Here is a 25,380-nt window from a genome sequence, read left to right on the forward strand (position 1 = left end):
TTCACATTTCAAGGTGAACGGTCCAACCCGGAAGCAATAGGAGAACCGAAGCCCAACTATCCTTTGAAATTTGCACTTATCTGAATTTTGCAAATTAGCTCTCCAGCCAAGCTGTGCTTACAAAAAACACACGTCTGTTATGGGAAAGCATGTGGACAGTGGTGAAAACCACACACAAAGCTGGATTCTGTTTGGGGAAACTGTTTGCGATAACGTGTGCATCAGGCAACATTGTGTGCAGAAATGCACGTGTTAGCTGAAATTTGGACAAAAACCAGAATTTTCATGAGAACTCTTAAAAATGAATGAAGAGTTGCAAAACTGACATGGAAATGTAGAGAGCTGAACGAAAGATTTTAAAAATGAGAAATGGAAAGAAACTGAGATTGTCCATCTCTAGATGGTGTGGGTGCATCTGAGTATGCATGGAAATGTTTGTAGCTCATAGGGAGAGAGAAATAAGCAGGCAGTGCTAAAAACCCTCTGTCTGGAAGCAACCATTTTCTCTATCCTCATTCATCATAAGTACATGTTTAATATACAGTATTTTTCTTTTTTTAAGCCACACATTGCAGAAATTGGATGTGAAAGGGACACCCCTTGGTTTAGTTAAATAGTTGGGCTTGTGTTCAGATGCAGTCCATAAATTCTTAGTCTTGCTTTCATTAGTACCTGTAAACTTACACATTTCAATGTGTCACCTTTTTTTAACCCTTCAGGGAGACAAAGAGGCAGAACTGGGGCTACCGTTTTCTCCTCTCTGTGACCGCAAATCCACCATGGTGGCACAGTCCCAAATAGGTAATGCTTGGCTTTTTTATATTTTACTTTGGAGAAATGATCTCGTAACAGAAAGGAACAGTGTTGTAACCATCACAAAATAGGAACAACCAGCATTCTAAGGCTGGCAAGTCACTAGCTTCTGCTTCCTCCTGCTACCGTGTGTTCATTATGCACACCGTCGCTTATGGAAGAGGACTCTCATAACATCTGGAAGAAGAGAAGAGGATCCTTACCTTTCAAGAGCCCAGCACTCTGAGGACAGGCAGAGGTTTGGGGATGGATTGTTGCTGCAGGATGGGAATGAGACTATGGCTACGTGAACACCGTACATTTAAAGCACATGACTTCCCCCAAGGAATCCTGGGAAATGCAGTTTACCCCTCACAGGGCCACAATTCCCAGGACTCTTTGGGGAAAGTCATGTGCTTTAAATGCATAGTGTGTCTGCAGCTGATGAAGAAAGAATCTGTGTGCAAGTGTGTGTGTGTACAGGCCCATGATATAGGAAGATGGCTGAAACTAAGCAGGTCTGCCTCTGGTCAGGTTTTGGATGGGAAACCACATACAGAGTGCTACATATTCAGTCTTGTGTCCCATGACAAAAGGTGGAATATAAATGTTTATTTCAGAGAAGAGAGGATATGTTGATTGTTAGGAACACGGCGTCTCTTGCCTTTCCATTGCCTACTGAAGACCTTCCTCTTTCAACAAGCCCTCGCATATGTTGTTTGCCATCCTGGGCTCCATTGGAAGGAAGGGGTAAACTTGTAGTAAACAAGCAAATGAATGGCTGCAGGACCATTGGCTGGGGAAGAAGCATCACCACCTACTGTGAAGGTAGATTTCCCACTCCCAGCACCAAATAGCTATAGTCCAGCTGGTTCTGGGGGAATCCCAGCAGGTCAACAGCCAACATGTCTCCAGCCCAGGTGCCATTGCACAGGTATGGGTAAAAAGGGTGATTCAGCTTGCACCTTTTACGTTTGCAGTAGGAGGAGCTGCAGTCTTGTCCTAGCTCACTTTCCTGGCCTCACCTTGCTTGTTGTAGCTGGCTTGTTGTGGGTGGTAGTTTTAGGTGCAAGTATCACAGGAACTGGCCATGGCTCTGAGCCACAGGTACATGGCAGCCGGCTGTGCTGATGCTAGACGAGTCTCCCTGCACACACCTAGATGGATCCTTTGCTGTAGCAGGGATGGGGAACTGGTGGCCCTCCAAATGTTGGAAGCTCAACAGCCCTCGATCCTGCATGGCCAATAGGTATGGATGATAGGCATTGGATCCATCAACACCCAGAGGACCACTTCTGCTCTTGGGGGTCTTCAAGTCAGCCAATGTTATTAGCTAACGCAAGATATGGGCCATACAGATTTTCAGATTCAGTGCCACAACATTCCACGCATTGATAAGTCTGAGAATGCCCGTTTTCAGTAAGGTAATGGGGTACCGCTCTCCTTTATGCCCAGAGCATTTATTTAGCATATTGAGACGATGTGAAATCTGTTGCTGTTCCATGTAGTATCAGGCGTTTCTCTTTTTTCACCTGTTCAGTTCTCAGCGGGGGATAATGCTTTGTTCTCTGCGTAATTTCTTGCCTCGACAAGCATTTTTCAAGAAGACATTGTTCGATACTGACATCTCAGAGCTGTGGGTTGAGTTCTGTCTCCCAGGGATATTGCTTGTTCCATTCACTGATTTGACAGAACGCTGCTAACGCATTGTGAAATAACACTCGCGCAGAATAATAAACAGTAATTTGGAATATCAACTCAGACTCATAAAGACCCTGCTCCAAGATCGATCCCCTGTAGGCGGAAGTGTAAAAGTTGCAGCACGTAATGTTGGGATACTGCCAGGGAGATAGAATCCATCTGAGCCCCCAAGCTCGGTGCCGGACGATCCATCGACCTCCCTTAGTCATGCAGTATCTAGCAATTATAGCGACACGAAGCCTCAAGAAAAGATAGCCACATTCTTGGACTTGTGCACACTCTATCAGCAGAATTCACACAACAGGAGTTGCACAGCATGAGAGCAGAACATGCATATTTACAGTTTATTAGGCGTTGGTCAGAACAAAGAAATCATGACCGTCTGCTCCGACTGCTCAGACAAGACAGCAAAAACGAAACGAACTTACAACATAAACATCCTGTGAGACAGGAACTTACGCAGGCTGTTATACAAACATCCTGCTCCCTTTTAAGGTGGAACGGAAATATCCTAACATCCTCCCCCTTTCCGTGTAACCTGTAGTACCTGTGGTTCAACCCAATTGCAACCTTTGTGCGTAAACCTTCAGTTGTTCTCTGTTAACAACCTTAGACAACAGATCAGCAGGAATTTCATTTCCTGGCATGTAGGACACCTGAATAAGTCCTTTCTGAATACACTCTCTTGCACGATGTAGCTTAATCTGCAAGTACTTGGTCCTTTGCTTGCAACTCTCCGAGTTCAGCAAAGCCAAACAAGATCTATTGTCTTGATACACTTGTATAGGACATTTCACAGAAACCCCAATGTCCTTAAACAGTTGCATCAACCATTCACAATCCATGAGTGAAAATGACAGAGCATTGAGTTCTGCTTCACAGAAACTTAGGCTAACTGTCGTCTGCTTTTTGCACAACCAGTCAAACAGGCAGTGGTTGTACATGTAGCATACTCCAGAAGTGCTTGTACCATCCGTGGTGTCACTTCCAAAACTTGCATCTGCAAAGATTTCAAGACCTCCAGTCTTCTGACTGGTGAACCTCAGCCTGTAGTGCATAGTCCCTTTCAAATACCGGGCTATGCGCTTCAGAGCTTTCCAATCCTGAACAGTAGGATTGTTAGCATGTCTGCTAAGCAGGTTAGTGCTTACAGCAATGTCAGGTCTCGAACATCTAGCAATGAAATTCAACTTGCCTAGAATGCATCTGTACAGCGTTGTGTCAGAAAACGCTTCAGCAGTACTGTCTACCTGGTAACCTGTCACCATCGGTGTGTCTGCTGGGTTTGCATCAACCAAATTCAACCTGGTTAATACATCAGCAATTTTCTGTGTTTGGTGTACCAGAAAATTACCTGCTTGGTCCCTCTCCACCTGCAGAGAAAGATAGTTGGATACCTCACCAAGATCCTTCATGTCAAAGTGCTCCTTCAGCTGAGCTAGGGTGCTTTGGTAGAAAGCCTGATTCTTCCAAAACATCAGAAGATCATCAACAAAACATAAACAATACAGTTTGTTTTGCCCCTCCTCCTTGACAAACACACATGGATCTGCTTTGCCCTGGTGAAAACCTAGAGAAAGCAACGTTTCAGTGAGTTTTGTGTTCCAACACCTGGCACTCTGCTTGAGACCATACAAGGATTTCCGCAGTTTACAGACCATTCCCTTCTGTATCTGCATCCCGTCAGGTGGAAGCATGTACAGCTGCTCGTTCAAAATTCCGTACAAAAAAGCTGTATTAATGTCATGATGGGAAACATGCAGTTTCTCCTCCGCAGCGATCTTGAGCATCAGCCGAATGCTCTCATATTTGACCGTGGGTGAGTAGGTCTCGTGGTAATCCTGCCCTGGTACCTGTGAAAAACCTCTGGCAACCAATCTGGCTTTGTGTCTGACAACCTTGCCATTCTGGTCTGTCTTGGCCTTGAAGACCCATTTGCTGCCAACCAGTCTCATCCCTGGGACTACCGGTACCAGCTCCCAAGTTTGGTTCCTGTTCAAGGAATCAACTTCAGCCTTCATGGCATTAAGCCAAGGCTCAGCATCTTTAGAGGTTAACTCCTGGACCTCTTTGAAGCTTGAAGGTTCCCACACCTTCTCTGAGCTACTAAGAACAGCAGTTGCCATCTTAGCAAACTCATCAGCAAATCTCTTAGGAGGTTTGCCTTTGGTCGCCCTTTCAGACCTGCGAACCAGACGCAAGTCTTCTGGACTCATCTCCTCCTTCTTAGGAGAAAAGTGACCAATGGTGAACAGTGGTTCTTCCAGTTCATTGTCAGACTCATCAGATGGTCTGACTGAGGCCTTTGCGCTCTTGTAGTCTGCTGTGTCATCACTGTCACTGACAGCAGCAGCAGCGCCGCCCACAGAACTGGAATCCGAACTCTGATCATCATCATCATCATCATCATCCTCATCCTCAGTTTCCTCAGCTTTCTCAGCATGATCTGGTTTCTTCACATCACCTTCATCCTCCTCTGGGTAACTCTGGAAAATTCCCACATTTTCCCCCCACTTAGGATTGTACTCAACACTCCTTGTGAACTTTATGGATTTAGAGTTAGTCATCCATACTCTGTATGCACCTTTTTCGTACCCCATGAACAAACCATGTGCCCCACGCTTCCCAAGCTTGTTGCTTTGTGGGGTGTGTACCCACATGTCAGAACCAAAGATTCTCAAGTGCTTGGTGTTAGGTTTCTTACCAAACATTTTCTCATAGGGAGTGCAGCCAATAGGTGATGACAGTCTGCGATTAAAACTGTAAACAAAATTCGAGAGAGCCTCCCCCCAAAACTTCTCAGGGAGATTGGCATCATGCAACAAGGTTTTTATGCCTTGCAGCAACGTTTGATTTGCTCTCTCCGCAAGCCCATTCATCCATGGCGATCTAGGCGTTGACAAGTCATGCTGGATTCCCTTCTCAGTCAGGAAAGCTTCAAACTGCTGAGAAGTGAATTCCCCGCCTCGATCAGTAAACAGACAACCAATACGTTTACCGTGAGCATTCTCCAACCAAGCACAGAATGCCTTGAACCTAGGAAATGCTTGCGATTTCTGCTCGAGCATAAACACATGAATGTACCTGGAAAAAGAATCAATTAGAACCATGAAGTACCTTGCTCCTCCCAAAGAGGGCGCTAGAGGACCTACCAGGTCTGCGTGAACTAGCTGGTAGGGTTTGGAAGCCTGCCTGCTAGACTCCTTGCCTTTTGGAGCAACCTTCACCTTGTTCTCTGCACAAGATACACATTTCATGTGAAATTTGCAAGGTTTGACGTCCAAACCTTCAACCAACTCAGGCATCTTGGCTAGCACTTGCCAAGAGAGGTGACAAAATCTGCGATGTGCATCGTGAATGCATCCTGCATGAAGAACCTTGTTAGTTTGTGCAACACAACAAGAATCAGCATTAGACATAGCAACACCATTGTCATCATAAGTTAGACAGAACAAACCATCCATCAACTTTGCATGCCACATGTCCTCTTTGCCTTTTCTGATGACACAGACAGTCCTCTTGAAGGAAACCTCAAAACCACGCCCAGTCAGCTGTGGTACACTAATCAAATTGTCCACAGCTCCTGGAACAAAAAGAACATTACTAATGGTAGTATGCAGACTTTCAAGTTTCACAGTCCCAACTCCTGTAGCTTGCAAAGTCCTTCCATCAGCCAGCTGGACCTCTCCATCTTGAGGTGTGAAGGAGACAAACAGATGGCGGTCTTTGGTGAGATGGCGCGTGGCCGCAGAGTCAACAATAAACCTGGCCTTCCCCTTCGAAGCAGATTTGCTGGCAAACAAAACCTTGTTTTCCACCAGCGTGGGCTTTTGCAGCTTGCCTTTAGCCTTTGGTGAAGCTGTGCCAGCAAACATAGCCGTGTTTTCCACTGGCGAGGGCTTTTGCAACTTGCCCCCCTGCTCCTGGCCATCAGACGTGCCTTTAGCCTTTGGTGGAGCTGTGCCAGCAAACATAGCCTTGTTTTCCACTGGCGTGGGCTGTTGCAACTTGCCCCCCCGCTCCTGGCCACCTGCAAGCATCTTGCTCTGTTTACATCTGGTCTTCCGGCCTCTGCAAAGGCTCTGACCTTGGTTCTCACGAGAAACAGAGCTCTCAGCTGCCGACTCCTTGGCTCCCTCTGGAGGCTGGAATGCTGCCTGGGATGACATCACAGTCAGCTCCCCCTGCAGCTTGCAACCGGTGCCCTCGGCATCTCTGCATTCACTCGCATTCTGGGAAACAGCCAGGACCTCCGATGCAGTCAAACTCTGGGCTGGGATGACTGGCAGATGGGCTATCTTCAAAGCATTCCACATCTGACGTGCAGTCGTGTTGCCAGCTAGCGTAGCAATTTCCTCCAGAGAGACGGACAAGACTATTACGTCTATGGCTCTCGAATTCTGAGCCTGCCATTTCTCTGTCAGAGGAACTGGAGGGGCTTCACTGACAGTTTGCCAGACTCCAAACCGACGCAGCAAACTCTCACACCATTTAGCCCAGGTCTCATAATTGTCCCGATTTAACTTTGGACACTCAGCAGCTTCAGAGGCTTGGAAAAACTCCATTCCACCTCTTAACGCCAGCCGTGAGTCTTCTTCGCTTCAGAGACTCCTTATCTTGGCACCCATAAATCACGAAGCCTGCTTGGCTCGGCTCCCAGGCCAATTAGGCCAGCCGGACATCAAAGAGGCTGCCGTGGCAACAGAAAAGCCTCTGCTTTCGCTTTTCCCACACATACCTCAGCAGTCTGTCGCAGTCTTACTCTCCTGCAAGTGCCGTGAATCTGGGCCCGAAACCTGTTGTTGGGATACTGCCAGGGAGATAGAATCCATCTGAGCCCCCAAGCTCGGTGCCGGACGATCCATCGACCTCCCTTAGTCATGCAGTATCTAGCAATTATAGCGACACGAAGCCTCAAGAAAAGATAGCCACATTCTTGGACTTGTGCACACTCTATCAGCAGAATTCACACAACAGAAGTTGCACAGCATGAGAGCAGAACATGCATATTTACAGTTTATTAGGCGTTGGTCAGAACAAAGAAATCATGACCGTCTGCTCCGACTGCTCAGACAAGACAGCAAAAACGAAACGAACTTACAACATAAACATCCTGTGAGACAGGAACTTACGCAGGCTGTTATACAAACATCCTGCTCCCTTTTAAGGTGGAACGGAAATATCCTAACACGTAAGGGCTTCTTCTGCCAGAGAGCTGAGATGTTTCTGAGCTCCATCTTGGCTCGCACAAGACTATGCCCAGAAGGTCACACAGGTGCTTGTTTCCATACATGGATTTCCTGTGCTAGATCAAAGGAGGACTCCCTGTCAAGAGACAGGATGATGATCTGGCTCAAGGACTCTGTTGTAGGCGAGGGAACTTCAGGTTCATATTCCCACCCACACCCCTATGGCAAAGTTCACTTTGTGATTTTGGGCCAATGACTCCAAGCACACCTTCCTCTTAGAAGCTAGTGTTATTGTTGATGATATATTTATGTATTTATTTGAAATATTTCTTAACTGTCCTTCATCAGAAGATTCCAGGCAATATACAAAAGTGTGGAAACAATTCATGTAGCATAAATGCAATAGGTTATTGAAGTGTAGGTGGGTTCCCATGAGACAAGACACGGTGATAACAGCAAGAACCTGTATTGAACTAGCAGAACTGGACAACAGGGGCAAAGCAACTGCTTATCTACATTTCTGAAGGCCTGGGCCACTCCCACTCCCAACATGATTGGCTGTCTAAACTTCCAAGCTGCGAATCATGACTCAGAGTTTAAGAGCCAATGGCAGATGCCCAAATCCTGAAATGTTCTGTGATTAGATATCATGTATCGAATCAGAACACAGGGGCTCAGAATCCTTAGTCCAGACTCAAGCTCAGGCAAACACAGACCACTGAATACATAACATCTATACTCAACTGAGTTCCAGTCAGAGTAGGCCCATCAAAAACACTGGATCGTGCCCATTAATTGGATGTAACCCAATTTTTAAAGGAAACAGAAAGAAGAAGGCTAATCTTGTTGCACTCCAATAAACACTTATTTGGGTTTTAGTGCCATGAAACTCAGTGGCACTTCTGAGTAAACGCAGGATTTTGCTGCGTAAACCCAGCCTGAGTTTCTGGATGTAAGGGTAGGAGGTAAATGTTAACACCTGACATAAAATAAATAGTGATCCTTTTTGCTCAGCAATTGGACCATGGGAGTATTTCCTTTTTATTCCAACAGTTAGCTGCACAAGTCTAATCATGTCTACTCAGAAGTAAGTCCTATTGAATTCAATGAGGCTTTCTCCTAGGAAAATGAGATTAGGATTCCATCTTAAGGGCGCCTTAAAAGAGAGGTTTATGGAATACTGGCTTGACTATAGAATTGAAAGCTGTAAATTTTAAATGTCAACCTTTTTTATCCTTGCCTTCACCTTGTGGGCAACATAGGACGTGTGTGTGTGTGTCTCTGTGTGTGTGTGTGTGTGTGTGTTTGTGTACTCCTATGGTCTTGCATCTCTAATGCATTAGATTCAGGGTGTGATAGCTTTGCAACATTTATTTTATTGCACACCTGTCCCTTGCCCATATAAACTGGACCTTACATAAACTAGACCTCATATTGTTTATGTAGTTGCTCTAAATATATATCTGTACAGAAAGCCAGTGGTGGAACATTGTGTCTAAGCCTATCAGGGCCAATGGACATTGTACAAAGTCTGTAGCTTTACTGTGCAATCCAATGTATGCATGTTCAGAAGTAAATCCTGTTGCTTTCAGTGAGAGTTTCTCCTAGGTAACTGCAGGCAGAGAACTGCAGACCGAATTTCACCTCTGTCACGGGTTAACCACGTAGTCTTCAGCAAACACTATACCTCAGCCTCGCCCTCTGAAATTAGAAGGGTGTGGGAATACAACTGATCCTGCCTTGCCGTTTATGCCCAAAATACAAGTCTTTTGAACACTTGCACACTACACAGATGCTTTCATGTGCAGAGCTTGTGCTGTTACCAAATGCCACATAATGTCCATTGTGCATTTGTGAGAAATTGATCTTTTAGTGTGGCAGCGCATTTGTTAGGCTAGCACACTTGTCATATACAATTGTAGGCACTTGCTGAAACCGTTATTCCAGCAAGTCTATCCGGTCACATAATTAAGTCATGCATTCTTGTATCTCGATTATGTTTATTTTATCTCTGTGTTGATGGTAATTATTTTACTGTTTTATGTACACTTATTGGATTTTATTTTTAATTAAGCTGTTGGTTAAAACTCTTAAATTTGCCTTCAGCAAAGCTCTATTCGCATTTACTTACTAACTGTACAAAGAATGGACAGGCACTCAATGTTTTCTTCCGTCTCTCTCTCTCTTTCTCTCCACACCCCACTCCCAAATTGCCCTGCAGGTTTCATAGATTTCATAGTAAAGCCAACATTTGCTCTTCTTACTGACTCCATGGAGAAAATAGTTTTTCCTCTTATAGAGGAAGCGTCAAAATCTGAAAGCCCTTCCTTCTCGACAGCACTAAGGTTTGAGAAGCACCCCCCCCCCCATTTATATTATTATTGAAAATCGAAATTACTCTAATATAACATTGCCACCTAGTGGCAAGAGTTGCAACTGTGTTACATGACAGCATATAAATCCTGTTCAGGAAACGACTGTGTATATGTAAGGCAAAGACATAGCAGAATACAAATCATTATATTTGAAGGAGCTGGTGCTCAAAATATTATTCAGGAAATTTTGTGGAGGGATGATTTGCTTGGAGGTGTGTACATATGATTTCAAGGCTCTTTCCTCTCTGCCCTAAAGCAAATTATGAATTTAGCTTTTAGCCATTAAGCTTGTTATGCTAGCAAAATACTGTACGTTTTTGTTTCATAATAGCTTTGTGGCATCTCACAGTCACAAGATCCAAAGCAGAAATAGGAAGATCCGAGGTCATATAATGGAGGGCATATAAATAAAAATAAACCAGCACCCCTTTTGGCAAGGAACAGAGGTCTACAAGTTAATTCTCCAAGTCCAACTAGTGTCCTTTATTTAATTTAGGCTGCATTCTTATACTGAGTTTCCTGGGAATAAGCTCTATGGGACTCAGTGGGACTTCTAAGCAGGCATACATAGGATTGTATTGCCATGGCAAAGAACAATAGAGTTGCGTTCTGCACATGGGCATAGACTGGAGAGGAACAGGGGGCAGCTGCCCTCCCCTAAATCAAGTAAACAAACAAAAACTCTTTAACTATAAAAGTAGAAATTGTAGAAAGATTTTGACGGATTTCTCTGAGCACTTGGGGTCAAAGGAAAGGAATTTAAAACAACTGTTGTTGAGACATTTCATTCTGAATCTGCTAGGCAGAGCCAGACAGAGGAGGATGACAGATGAGTGTCCTCTCCCCCCCCCAAAAAAAAATCCTGGCTATGCCCATTAGGGTGGTTCATTTTTTTTTTAAATGCCTGCTCCAATGGTCTTATCTTACTACACTAGGGATTATATAGCTATATCTGAAATTTCATGCATATCAGTTAATATCTTGACCCTCCTCCACTGAATTGAAATTTCAGCCTTCATGACATAGGGAAATGACCAAGTAAACAGCTCTTTGTGACTTAGGGCCCTCGTATTTACAGGACCGACTCTCCTGGCCTGCCCCGCAGAGGACCTTAAGGTGCATGAATAATCATAGTTTAGAGGTCTCGGGTCCTAAGGAAGTCAGATTATCCTCCACCAGGGCCAGGGCCTTCTCAGTGATGGCTCCGACCTGGTGGAATGCTCTGTCCCATGAGACCAGGGCCCTGCAGGATTTAACTTCCTTCCGCAGGGCCTGTAAGACAGAGCTATTCCGCCTGGCTTTCAATTTGAACTTAACCTGATCTTTTATTCCCCTTCCTTCCCTCCCTCTCCCCTTTTTATGAAGATTACCCTCTCTGGGATCCCACAGCTAATTCTCCCTGGGTCTCCTCACTGGCCCAAATAGGACTAATTTAGCCAGCTAGCCCTGGTGATCATCTAATGTTTTCCCCTAAATTGATTTTTTGAATTCAATTAGCTAGTGTAGTAAGAGAAGACCTTTGGAGCAGGCATTTTCGAAAAAGGTTTTTTATGAACCACCCTAATGCCCATGTCTCGTTGCCCTTTCCACCCTCCTCCATGTAGGGGATATTCCTGCATCAGTTATGGGAGCCTTTTACAACCTGGCATCCTTTAGACTGTTGACTTCAACCCCATCCAGAACTGATGCAAGCTGTAGTCAAAAGCCTCTGGAGAACCCCAGGCTGAGTTACGGGCTACAATGTATTCCTGTCCTTTCTCCTTGTCTGTGCCCCTGAAGTGTCTTGCTCTGCCTTTAATATAGTTCTTTAATCTACCCCCTCTTCTAGTGACATCGCTGGAGGTTCCAGTGTGGAGGTACACAGAAGGATACATGTTAAAAATGCCGGGTGTGTTGGCGGGTCTTGCTCAGAAAACTCTTTGAACACCGTGGACTTAAGAAGCTTTAAAGACTCCCTGTTTCAGATCATACAAGAGAACAAAGACAGGTGGAAAGAGTTAGCAGAAAAAGGTACGTTTTCCATTTGTCAGAGTTCCATTTCCACCCCATTGGCTGGTTCACTCGTGAGCAGCAAAGCATCTCTGTTCATCTGCGCTCAAAGACAGTTTCCTTGCAAAACTACTACACATTAAAAACACCGTGAACACACAAATGGACGTGTGCATGCAGGAAAGACAAAGATACAGTGATCACCTTTTTTGTGCATGGTATTTATGAGTATTTTTCTTTCTAAAGTTGTAGACAACCTGCTGTTCCCTTGATGGACACTTGCAGCATTCACACCACTAGGTGGCAGATGTCCACGCCATCTCTCACAGTGCTGTCCTTTACATACTCGTGTCTTGATAGACCATTGCAGATGAGAGATGAGAACCTGAAGTTTCCTTTTGACTGATAGCATGCAGTTAGCAAAGTACAAGTGAAAAGCTTGCTTGCTTTCAAAAGGATAAAACGTTAACGAAAGAACGTAAGCAGAGGCATGCTGGGACGGATCAAAAAGGTCCGTCCAGTGCAGCGTTCTGCCTGCTACAACTTTGGTAGAGCATGAGACTTTTAATCTCAAGGTTGTGGGTTCATGCCCCATGCTGGGTGAAAGATTCCTGCATTGCAGGTGTTTGGACTAGATGATCCTTGTGGTCCCTTCAACCCCTACAATTCTATGATTCTGTGTTTATGGGAAGCCGACAAGCAGAATGTGAAGGCGATCACCCTTCCCTACTGTTTTTGTCCCTGCCTCCAGTAGCAACTGGTATTCTGAGAAACATCGGGGGTCGGCTTGAACTGAACGGAATTGCAAAATTTGGAAAACAGTTTAATCCAATTGTAAGAGGCATCCCAATCAGTCTGGAAACTACAAATTACAGTATTTTTCGCTCCATAAGAAGCACCTGACCATAAGACACACCTAGTTTTTAGAGTGGGAATGCAAGAAAAAGAATATTCTTTAAAGGGAGCGCTGAGCAGAGCCTGTATGCATCCCAGGCTCTGCTCAGCGCTCCCTTTTACGAGCCGCGAGGAGCATGTGTGCGGCGCTTGCAGGCTTTTCCCCAAGGAGGGAGAAGGGCAGCCCGTCACTGACAGGCTGCCCTTCTCCCTTCTTGGGGAAAAGCCCCCAAGAGCCACACACACGCTCCGCGCAGCTCGTAAAAGGAAGCGCAGCTCTTGCCCTCTGTCCCTTCCCCCACCTCCCCCAAAGCCAGGTAAAGCCACATGAAACCTCCTCAGGGCAGCGGGATGAAGGCTCCCCATGCCCTGAAGAGGCTTTGCGTGGCTAAGCCAGAAGCTAGAACAGCAAGAGGGAGCACTGCGCAGTGCTCCCTCTCACTGTTCTGGCTTCTGGGATAGCTGTGCAGCCTGCATTCGCTCCATAAGACACACATACATTTCCCCTTACTTTTTAAGAGGAGGAAAAATGTGTCTTATAGAGCGAAAAATACGGTAGGTGAGATCCCTTGAAAATGAACAAAACTCTTGTGACCCACCAAGCAAAATGCAGCCTACTAGCCACGTATCGAGGCCTGCCAAGTTTTGACAAACCTTGCCCCCATGTTTTTGCCGTCCTAAGTAGGAAGGGAAGCATTAATAGGAGCCAGTGTGGTGTAGTGGTTTAGAGCGGTAGTCACATAATCTGGGGAACCGGGTTCGCGTCTCCGCTCCTCCACATGCAGCTGCTGGGTGACCTTGGGCCAGTCACACTTCTTTGAAGTCTCTCAGCCCCACTTAACCTCACAGAGTGTTTGTTGTGGGGGAGGAAGGGAAAGGAGATTGTTAGCCGCTTTGAGACTCCTGAAGGGGAGTGAAAGGCGGGATATCAAATCCAAATCCTCTGACATGTGTGCCAGCTTGCCCCCGCGATTGAGGGGGCTGGCGCTGAGTGACATGTGACACACAACGCATAGTGCACTGATGACACGTATGCACGCAACGTGCTGATGTGTCGTGTGCCCGTCGTGCACCTTGTGCATGTGATGCAAGCAGGCTGTGCGCATGCACAAGTGACGTGAGTATGCTACACAGTGTGCGCACATGGCATGTGCATGGTCATTGTGAAATTTTGAGGGGGGAAGCCCCCACTTGAAAATTTTGGAGGGGGGCCTTGGAGCCCCTTAGTTGGCACCACTGGTCTTTGATGGGCTCCCACATAGAGCTGCTTGGACTGTATTTGGATTGGTCAGTCACAGATTGTGTGGCCCCCACCCTGGGAAAATCTCACTCTGTGACATAAAACCTTCTCTGTCTGTCTGTCTCTGTGTGTTTTGTTACTTTTTAAAAAAATCTTTATTACATTTAAAAAGTTTACAAAGAAAGCATGAAGTAAGCATTACGTCCAAATATTCAAAATTAAAAAGGAAAAATAGAAAAGAAAGTACTGTAAAAATATAAGAAGAAAAGAAAAAGATAAAGAAAAAAAAGAAAAAAATGAGAAAAAAAGAAAAATGATGAATAATAAAAAAGGGGGGGAGAATTAATCAAATTAATCAAATTAATCAAACGCAAAATTGTTCAAAGGATACAAACAGTAATTTAAATTCAGGTTCCCAGAAAGAAATTACATTTGTCATCCTTCTTTTCTTTCTTTCTTTACTGTCACTTTCTTTCTGTTCCGGAATGTTAGTTGACTTCCCTCTATCTCTTAGCGGCTCCAACACTTTTCTTAAATAACAAGTATTCTTTATTGATTTATTTAAATCTGTTTTTCCCCAATATATCTGTGAAATTAAACTAAGGACAACCAAGTATTATTTTTGGAACCATATTTTATCAGGTAGTTTCTGAAGCAACCCCATTCCTTTTTTACCTTATCGCCTGAGTGATCTCTTATTAGTTCTGTCATTTTGGCTAATTTGAGGTACTTGCACAACTTTAATTGCCACTTGTCTTTGGTTGGTATTAAATCACTTTCCCAGTATTTTGCAATTAGCATTCTAGCCACTGTTGTTGCATAAAGAAACATACTTTTGTTTTCGTTTTGTGCAATAAGGTTCCTTTGTTTTGTTTACATCTCCAACACATATTGTTGTTATTTATATAGATATTTTTGCTAATTTGGATGGCGTCAGGCACCATCTGTAAATCATTTTCATAAAGTTTTCTTTTATCAGATAGCACAAGGTGAATTTTAAGTCTTTTTTCCATCATTTTCCCCATTTTTCCATCTCAGTTGGATAACCAAAATCTTGTGCCCACTTCACCATCACTTCCTTGACCTCCTCGTCTTTAAGGTTCCAGTCCAGTAATAATCTGTATCTTTTTGATAATATATTTTTATTATTTAATAAAAGTTCTTTTTCTAAATCCAATATCTTTGTTTCAAATACATTAATATTTTTGGTCTGATTTAAAAATTTCATTTCACTGGATATATTGTAGCCAGTTCACACCTACCTGCTTTAATTCTTCATATTTTAAAATTTAATTGGTTATTTTCTTTTTCTAAAATTTCCTTATATGTTAGCCAATTAATGTCCATAGCTTTCTTTTTTTACTGCTATTGCTTCTATCGGTGACAACCACCAAGGTGTTTTGGGTGCCAATAATTTTTTGTTTCTTTCCCATACAGTAAATAGAGATTTCCTAATTATGTGACTGAGGAATCCTCTGTGGATTTTAACTTTATTACAGTGGTACCTCTGGTTACGAACTTAATTTGTTCTGGAGGTCCGTTCTTAACCTGAAACCATTCTTAACCTGAGGAACCGTTTTAGCTAATGGGGCCTCCCGCTGCTGCTGTGCTGCCGCCGTGCGATTTCTGTTCTCATCCTGAAGTAAAATTCTTAACCCGAGGTACTACTTCCGGGTTAGCAGAGTCTGTAACCTGAAGTGTTTGTAACCCGAGGTGTTTGTAACCCAAGGTACCACTGTATATCCCAGATCACTGTGCCAGCCAAACCTATTTTTTCAGCCTTCGAAGTCTAATATATTGGCTTTTTAAAAAATCATCCGTTCTTTAAGCCATACTAAACATGCTGCCTCATAATACAATTTGAGGTCTGGTAATGCAAACCTTCCTCTGTCTTTTATTTCCTTTAGCAGTTTGTACTTTATCCTTGGTTTTTTTTGCCCTACCATATAAATCTTGCCAAATCTCCCTGCCATTCCTTAAAGCAATTTAGTCAGCTTATTATTGGGATTGTTTGAAAAAGAAACCACATTTTTGGTAGCACAGTCATCTTTATTGTAGCTATCCTTCCCCATAGTGACAAATTTAGCCTATTCCAAATTTCCAAGTCTTATATTTTTTCTTTCCATGTTTTGGCATAGTCATCATTATATAAATTTATGCTTTTTACCATGATCCAGATTCCTACGTATTTAACTTTGTTTGTTATAATTAGCCCGGTCTTATTTACTAGCTCTAATTTTTCTTGTTCATTGATATTTTTCACTAATAATTTTGTTTTATCTTTATTCAATTTAAAGCCTGAAACCATTCATTTTTTCCATTGCTTCTCTTATACTTTCTGTTGGGTTTTCTATCGTAATGATGAAGTTGTCTGCAAATGCTTTTAATTTGTAATATCTATTTCCCAATTTGATCCCTTTTATTCTTGGTTCTTCCCTTATTGCCTTTAATAATGTTTCCAATGTTGTTATAAAGAAAAGTGGTGATAGAGGGCAGCCTTGTCTGATGCCTTTAGAAATATTAAACGTTTCTGATAAATCATTTATTACCAATTTGGCTTTTTGATTTTTATATATCGCTTTTATGCTACATCCAATTTTCTCTCCTAATTCCATTACATCAATAGTTTTCTCCATAAATCTCCAAGACACATTATCAAAAGCCTTTTCGGCATCCACCAGCATCAGTGCAGCTTTTTTATCAGGCCTCATATCCAAATATTCCTAATGTATTGATCACCATTCTTGTGTTATACATTTGCTTCCCTGGAAGGAAGCCTGCTTGATCATCACTGATAATTCTCTTCAAAATCTTTTTTAATCTATTAGCCAATATTCCTGCAAATAATTTATAATCTGAATTTAGTAAAGAAATTATTACTGTTCTGTAGAAGAACAAGTGCCAAAAGTTGGTGGGGAGAGAAAGGAACAGAAAGGCCAAAGCCGACGTGCCACAGACCCGTTGCTAGAGGAGGTGGCAACGGAGACACCAAATGAGAAGAGCAAGGAAAGCGGTGGTGAAAGGCCATCTGTGGACTTGTCCCATACCTCTGTCGTCCTTCAAGTGCACTCTCTCAATTCCCTGCTCAAACCATCTGACTCTGAGATCTCACCAAAGGATTCTTTGAATGGAAAAGAGACTGCGGATGTACAGCAAGACACAAAACCTTGTGCTCCGCTAAATGGTAAGAGGACATCAGCAAGCATGCCTCGGATGGATTTTGTTCAGGTTTTGTTTTTAATCTCTAATTTTCCATTACAGATTCTCACATTCAAATCAATATAACCACACAGTAATCATCAACTTCCTTCTCCCCCCCCCACTCCATGGTTCGTTTTCGTTATCCATTACCACTGCATATCCCAATTACTCCAAATATTTTCTTTTATCCCCATTCTCAATATATCTTCACTTAATTCAAACTGCTGAATTTGCTGTAACCCTGCTAATGTTTTATCCTGCTTACAATGATTCTTCAGCTATTCTACAAACATTTTCCAATCTTCCTTGAAGGCTCCTTCTTCTCATTCTCTCATTCTATTTGTTAAATTTTCTAATTCTGCATATTCCATCAGTTTTGTCTGCCACTTCTCCTTTTATTGGCGTCGTTCCCTCTCTCCATTTCTGAGCATATATCGTTCAGGGCTGCTGAATAAGGTATTCAACCCTGCAGTTAACAGATCGCACCTTATGCAAGCATGCACAGACTAATAGGTCTCTATGTAAAAGAAATTAGCCAGTACAAAAATGTAGCCAGATTCAGCTATCAGCAACGAGTTATAGTGTTGCTTGGGAATTCTAAAATACCCCCCACCAAAAATCTGAGATTTATAAATCACTAATGGCAGTTTGTTAGTATCTAGATGTTAATAAACTCTGGTCAACCTGGAAAACGCCTGTCCCAGATCCATCCCCAAATTAATGTGAGGGACAGGCTAGTGTTTAATCAGAGGTTAAGAGTGGTAGATTCGCAATCTGGGGAATCGGGTTCGCGTCTCCGCTCCTCCACATGCAGCTGCTGGGTGACCTTGGGCTAGTCACACTTCTCTGAAGTCTCTCAGCCCCACTCACCTCACAGAGTGTTTGTTGTGGGGAGGAAGAGAAAGGAGAATGTTAGCCACTTTGAGACTCCTTCAGGTAGTGATAAAGCGGGATATCAAATCCAAACTCCTCCTCCTCCTCCTCCTCCTCCTCCTCCTCTTCTTCTTCTTCTTCTTCTTCTTCTTCTTCTTCTTTGCAGTTTGGAGGGGCAGGGAAGGAGATGCTGCGTCTCCCCGCCTCCCCACAACCAGGGGCGGATGGAAGGGGGTGCGGCAGGCACAGGCCACCCTAGGTGTTACCACTGAGGGGAGTGACAAAATGCCGGGTGGCACTCACTGCAGGGTCTGCAGCACGCCCAAGTCGCGTGTCTCTCCTGGAAGAGACGTGGTGGATTGGGAATACGCAGGCTCCGCACTGCCCAAACGGTCCACCTGCTGCCTCCCCCCCCCAGCTGTAGGGTGGCTGAGTGGGAGGAGGCAGGCAGACTCCAGAGGCCCTGCAGTGTGCTCCGCCTCATGGGTGGCTCACCCTGCCCCTGGGCGCACCGCCCCGGGCGACTAAGCGGCTTCCTCCGCCGCTGCCTGCAACCACACCGCAGAGAGTAGGAGAGTTCTGTCCTGCTGGGTGTTCCCTGCACAGATCCCTGCAGGCAGTAGGATTGTTTAGGGAATCTTTTAATGTTTGATGTATTACGGTATTTTAATAATTTTTGGGGAAGCCGCCCAGAGTGGCTGGGGAAGCCCAGCCAGATGGGTGGGGTATAAATAAATTATTATTATTATTATTATTATTATTATTATTATTATTATTACCCATTTGATGGGCCTCCCATGTACCGCAGCTTCATGTGCTGTGTCTGCTTGGCCTCCCGCCTCTGGCATCATTGCCCCCCCATGTCTTGGCTTGGTGTGGTTCAGGTCCCAGCCACTCCCACTGATGGCAACACCACCTGCCCCTGCTCCATGGCTGCCTTGCTTATCCTTCACCACTGCCGCTGCTGCATTATGGGAACCAGCCACAGCTCACTCACTGCTGCCTCTCAGGCTGACATTTCAGAATAGGAAGCAGATCTTCATCAATGCACGCAAGTCCACTTTCCTCTGTTGAAGGGATGTAGCCCTCCATGCACTGTTGGATCACAACACCCATGATCCATGACTGTCGGTCATGCTGTCTGAGGCTGATGGGAACTGGAGACACTAACATCCAGAGGGGCACAGGTTTCCTACCCCCTTTGCTCTATTGAAGCAGCCAGATGTCCAACACCTTCATTTGTGCATCTGAGCATATACAGGGTTTGGGAGATATCCTTTTTGCATACAGCCTTCCATTGGTTTCAGTAGGAGTTACCGCCTCCTTCCTTGGAGGTTTTTAAGCAGAGGTTGGATGTTCATGGATGCTTTAGCTGAGATTCCTGCATTGCAGGTAGTTGGGCCAGATGACCCTTAGGGTCCCATCCAATTCTACACTCCTATGATTCTATGATATAGCTGCAGAGTGAAAGATCCAGCATTGGAGATCAGATTTATATAGGCATCTGGATTCACATTTCCCTATACTTTCCTTGCAATGCCTTTCTGGGCTCCACTGAAATAGCTGAGTGCATATTTTGATATGGGTTGGAATCCACACATTCCCATCCAGGGCTATCAGTTATTACATGTGATCATGAACACTTTGGGGTGGGGCCTTGGTTTTTAAATCTCCGATAAAAAGTTTGGTGAAGCATCCAAAAGAAAAGGAAAAAGCTCAGTCTATATTAATAGACGCTATTAAACTTCTATTAAACTTGTTATTTATTTGCTGAATGCCAAGGTTGCTGGGAAAGTAATGCTCACCTTTTCTAAGTAAATAGCGAGGGCTGGTTTCTTTTTCTGGCTGAGCAAATCCTCCGCCTGTTATTACAGCACGTCCCGCTAATTGTAGGCACTTAATATCATTGGAATCCCATGGGCCAAGTCATTTGTACTGAAAACTAAAGAACAGGTTCCATTGCTAATTTTACATGATTTTAATGTGATGCACTCCAAAACGGAAAGTCGATGTAGAAGCTTTCATTTCATTAATATGGAACATTCCTTTGCTAGTACGGAATGGGAAAAGGGAATAGCTAGAAAGCCCTTCATCATACACTGTGATAATTAACTTGGATTAAAACTAATGAAACCAACTGCAGCCGACATTCTGATGGGGATGGAATTTGTCTATGTTATCTGTAGGAAAAGCATTGCCTGTAAATAGAATTCTATGGTTTATGTTTTATGTTAACATTATAGTGATATTAAGTGTGAGTTTGGAAAGGGAGATTGAGTTGCCGGGGGGAAATGGCTGTGATCTTCCCCACTTTTTGACCGGGACCTGCTAGTGGGTCACAGCCTGATCCAAAGTGGGCCATAACAAGGGCCCTACCATCATGCAAATATATGGTAATAGGTTAAGAAATGGAGCCCCCAATGAATGCATGTTTGGGTTAAAAGTGGGTCCTAGGTCTGGAAAGGTTGAAAACTGATTAGCCAATCTGCACACATACAAAATATTACTGATTTCAGTGGGAGAAAGCGAAGGATTCATCATCAACGAGAACTGAAGCTGCGATCCTGTACAACTAGATCGGCTGATTGCTGGGTCTGGCGAAGCCCATTGCAAAGCATTCTTCAGGACCCCATTGCAGAGCCACTTTGCAAGGCGCTTCTCAAAACCTGCCATTCAACTGATCATCAGGATTTGCAAATTCTTTTTCACAGGGCTTTGCAGGCACCAGAAATCAGTGTTCAGGAAGAAATCTAATTCTGTTCTTGTTTAAAGGCAAACATGTTGACACTTTCTGAAATAGTATGTGAACCGAAGCACAGCTATCCATCAAAATCTGAACTTCTCTAGATTTTGCAATGCAGTTCTCTAGCCAACTTCTGTGGGGGGGGGGGAGAGAATATGCCAGAGAAACATGCATAAAATGCACACAATAGTGAAACTAACAAAATAAAATAGCATTATATTACAGGCAGGGGCGTCTTTACCCAGGGGTGGAAGGGGTGCGGGGCACCCAGGTGCCAAATTCTTGCCCACCACTGAAGCTCTTAACTATCTACCTGTTATGAAATAATTAATAATTTTGATCAAGCTAGAAAAACAGAATACATATATACCTAGGTATTACCAAAATGTATACCTGCTGTTTCACAAGCAGTGGCGCTTGTTATTCACAACAGTGCTGTGCACACGAAATTAACTCTTACATCAAAATATTATGTTATGTATTGTATTGAGCTGCTATGAGGCAGCGGGGTCAGCGGCACCTTTGACACAACTGATGTTTCTCTTAAGTGGGTGCCTAAACAATACTTATAATTTAAGTGTGGTGGTGGGGTATACTTAAGGTATTGTAAATAAATGAGCAAATAATTTTTTTTGTTTCTTTTTCCTCCCTTCTTTCATAAACAAGAGATAAGATGTAAGCTTGGTGTCTGACATAAGCATAATAAAAGTTAAGTTGGAGGCTAAACTAAATTTGGGGGCACTGGGCGGATCTTTGCACCCCGGTGGCACATATGCTAAAGACAGCGTTGATTACAGGAAATTGCTTTGCAAAGATTTCTATCTTAGGCAAAATTGCATATATAAATGTGTCTATTAGGATAAATTTGAACTAAAATGCTGGTGGGTTTTCAGGAGGACTTTTTAAATTAAAGAAATTTCAAATTGGTGTGGGATTGTGGAGAACTGAATTTAAGATTGGAAAAATGAGAATTGGGGAGAACCTAAAACTGGCAGATTCTCCCATCCCTCTTGGTGGCACCTGAAAATCTCTTTTAGCTGGGCCAGGCTTTTGCCTATTCCACACCTGATGTCATATATCTGTGGTTTTCAACCAGTGTGCCGTGGCACCCTGGGGTGCCTTGAATGATGGTCAGGGGTGCTGTGGGCAACACTGGCCTCCGTTCCTCCTTCCTTCCCTCCCTCTGATGCCCTCTCATGTCTCTGCCTCTCAAAGGCTTGCACAGCTGTTTGTTGCAGCAGCCCTGGCTGTAAGCTCCCCAGGCGAATGGTGCCTCTGTGACTGGTCAGGGGGTGCTGGTTGCCAGGAGCTGAGGTAGTCTTGGAGTAAACAAGCAAGCGGGCGAGGGAGCCCAGCCAGCCAGTCCACCAGCCCTTGATGTTGGGAATGGACAGACACGTCCCAGGTCCCTGTGGGGCAGTGTGAGGAGGCAACTCTCTTTGGGGCAGGGAGAGGGCAGCTCAGAGACTGGGGGCAGCAGTGACGGCTGCTCAGAGGACTTCCAAGGAGAGGAGAGAGGAGACTGAGGGAACACTCCACAAGGGAGGGTGTTCAAAAAAGGGTGAGAGCTTGTCAGTTCTATAGGCGAGGAGTAACATAAATGGACTCCTGAGCCCCACAGGGGTGTTGCAGGAAGAATGTAGTAGGTTAAGGGAGCCGTGCACTCAGAAAGGTTGAAAACCTCTGTCATATATGATAGCAGGTAGGCATGGCTTGGCCAATATGGCCTATAGGCCAAATGGGGAGGTCTGCTGGACCTTAATAGGCCTGCGGACCAGAGGTTCCCCACCCCGATTTGCCCACTTATCTGGGAGTCACCCCCAATGTGCTCAAGCGGGACTTACTTCTCAGTAGACGTGTATAGAATTGTGCCATAGATGTGCTTAACTGTGTCTGCATCTCCTGGTTCTCAAAGCTAATGCAGAATTTAAGTGGCATATACAGTTCTGCACCCACCACCACCATTTGCAGCCATCTTGTGAGGTGCATTAGGCTGCGAGGCCCTAGGTCAGCCAAGAAGTTTCATGATTGATTGGGAATTGGAACCAACCCAGGCTTTCCTGGACATAGTCCAGCACTTCAACTGCTAGGCCAGACTTAGACAGTCAAGGCCACATAATAGCTGGCTCACGTGACCTATGTGGAGACTTTTTTATTTTTAAAAAAGCTTTGTTTTTCTTTCCAGGTGAGCCTAACCTCAATAAGACCCCAGAAGTGACCCCTGAAGAACAGAAGCAGAAGCTGCTCCGCAACTAGATGAGCTGCATCCTCAAATGTTTCTGCTGTTTTGAGAAGGATAGGTAATTGTTTTCCTACCTGGTCTTCCCCTTGCAACAGAGCCCTGAGAATTAAGTTGCCACGGGGTCGTGAAATGGCTCCAAGTCACGTTACAGGGTTTGCATCCCATCACTCTGTTTTCTGTATCTGGGTGATTGTTTTATCTGAACAGTTAAAAGAAGTAGTCTCATAAAGTTGTAATGGGATGGAGCGTGTCCAAGAGAAGGAAGTCCGGTTGCAGGAGAGACATGTATCTCAATTGCTTGGGATCCAAGTATCCCCATGAGGCAAGTTAGCGTTGACCGTGGGGGCCAGTTTTGCCAATGCAGTGGCTCGAATTATCAGGAGGAGACAACCGACGACACTGTGTGGAGTTGTTGCTCATGTGTGCTGAGGCTGGGAGTGAAGAGGGAGAGGTGGTGCTAGGGTACTTTTTTTGGTATTGCAATTCATCACTGCAACTTTCACATTTTCAAAACTTTGGAGAAAACCAGGAAATAGGGCGCTGTTCGCCTGTCGTGCCCCCTTAGTGGAAGGATTTCTGCTTCTGCCATGGGACTTTCTCCCCTCTCTTCCCTCTGTGTGTGCACCTCTCCCCCTCCCCGAATCTGCTCTGCAGGATTAGTGGAACCCATGGAACAGATTTAGGGGGTACACTGGGGGAGGAGAGGTGGGGGGGGGCATTCTGTTGCACAAGCAGAAATCCTTCCACTGATGGAAAGTTCACTCGGTGCTATGTTGGATTCTGCCCATAGCCAGTCGTGCTGCCTTTGTTGGAATGAAGCCACAGAGTTTCCCTTCTGAACCCAGTGTTGCTGCTGCTTACCTGGATAGGACTGGGACAGGGCACAGTGGTGATGGTGAGGTTGTTCCCATGGTACTGCCTTCTTCAGCACCCTGCTTGGCTTAGCTCTGCCCAGGTAAACAGCATCAATACTAACCTTGGGAGGGGGACCTCCATAGCTCCACACACACACACCCTTCACCCTTCTGGAAATAACCCACTGTACTTTCATGTCCTTATTGTTGTAGCATGTGACATACCTTTCGATTTTTAAAAATCCACTCTTCAGTCAGTGTGGTGTAGTGGTTAAGAGCAGTAGTCTCGTAATCTGGGGAACTGGGTTCACTTCCCTGCTCCTCCACATGCAGCTGCTGGGTGACCTTGGGCCAGTCACACTTCTTTGAAGTCTCTCAGCCCCACTCACCTCACAGAGTGTTTGTTGTGGGGGAGGAAGGGAAAGGAGAATGTTAGCCGCTTTGAGACTCCTGAAGGGGAGTGAAAGGCGGGATATCAAATCCAAACTCTTCTTCTTCTTCTTCTTCTTCTTCATCATCATCATCATCAAGCAGGTGCTACTTAATGACACTGGGAGAATCAGCATCCTTCAGTGTGTAGTCCATTCTCCTTTGTAACCTTCAAAATGTTCAGTTTCATTACTCCACAGTTAAATGCCTTGAGTTTCGCACAACAGCAAATCTCAGCCTCCTCCCTCCTCCATTTTTGTTTGCAGGATGAACAGTGCAGCACTAAGACATCTCCATTCCCCACGAGGCTGTTACCTTCTGTGCCAAATCATCCTTGGACCATCCTATCTATAGACGCAAAACTGATGGATACTGAAACATTAAACACTACAAAGCCCTGAGCTGGTAACTCAAGGCACTTAATAGCAGCGCTGGATATGTGGAGTTATTTTGTTCCTTCTTCTGGTCCTGCTACCCCTCAGCTTTGCTGGAATGCTTTCCAGCCATTTTCCTTTGAAATCCATGAACGAATGTTGCCATGTGCAATCTGGGCTTAAGACTGACTGCCTAGCAGAGACTTCTGGACAGCCTGTTTGGGACGGAAAACGCAACCACGGCTTGTAGATGACCGAGGGGTGCAGTGAGTGGGTGGCATACCAAGCTGAAGTCACTACAGACAGCCGCAGCTTTTCCTTCTCGCAGCCCTGTTGCATAATGATGCTCGTGTCTGCATTTATGCGGGTCATTTTGTTTTTCAAAGCGTGGGAGAGAGATTCCAAAAAGCTGTACCGAAAAATTCAGGAGTTGCGGAAAAGCCTCTTGAATGAGCAGTGAATGTATTGTTGACACCTTTCTGTG

At 44.5% G+C, this 25,380-nt stretch overlaps 1 protein-coding gene across 5 annotated transcripts in view; it reads left to right on the forward strand.

Annotated features, from left to right (window-relative positions):
* The window catches only part of PDE1A (phosphodiesterase 1A), a 147,536-nt gene extending 122,586 nt beyond the window's left edge, over positions 1-24,950 (forward strand). For 4 of the 5 annotated variants that reach the window (XM_053409450.1, XM_053409464.1, XM_053409454.1 and 1 more), the window contains 6 exons: positions 720-801; positions 9,904-10,027; positions 11,886-12,067; positions 17,071-17,364; positions 23,183-23,297; positions 24,789-24,950. In XM_053409450.1, coding sequence (XP_053265425.1) covers positions 720-801; positions 9,904-10,027; positions 11,886-12,067; positions 17,071-17,364; positions 23,183-23,253 — 753 coding nt within the window. In that variant the 3' untranslated portion in view covers positions 23,254-23,297; positions 24,789-24,950. The remainder of the gene's footprint in view (positions 1-719; positions 802-9,903; positions 10,028-11,885; positions 12,068-17,070; positions 17,365-23,182; positions 23,298-24,788) is intronic. The other variant, XM_053409485.1, reaches the window with a different exon arrangement.
* Positions 24,951-25,380: the final 430 nt, after the last annotated feature.

Source organism: Podarcis raffonei, chromosome 1 (assembly GCF_027172205.1).
Source record: "Podarcis raffonei isolate rPodRaf1 chromosome 1, rPodRaf1.pri, whole genome shotgun sequence".
Lineage (NCBI taxonomy): Eukaryota > Metazoa > Chordata > Lepidosauria > Squamata > Lacertidae > Podarcis > Podarcis raffonei.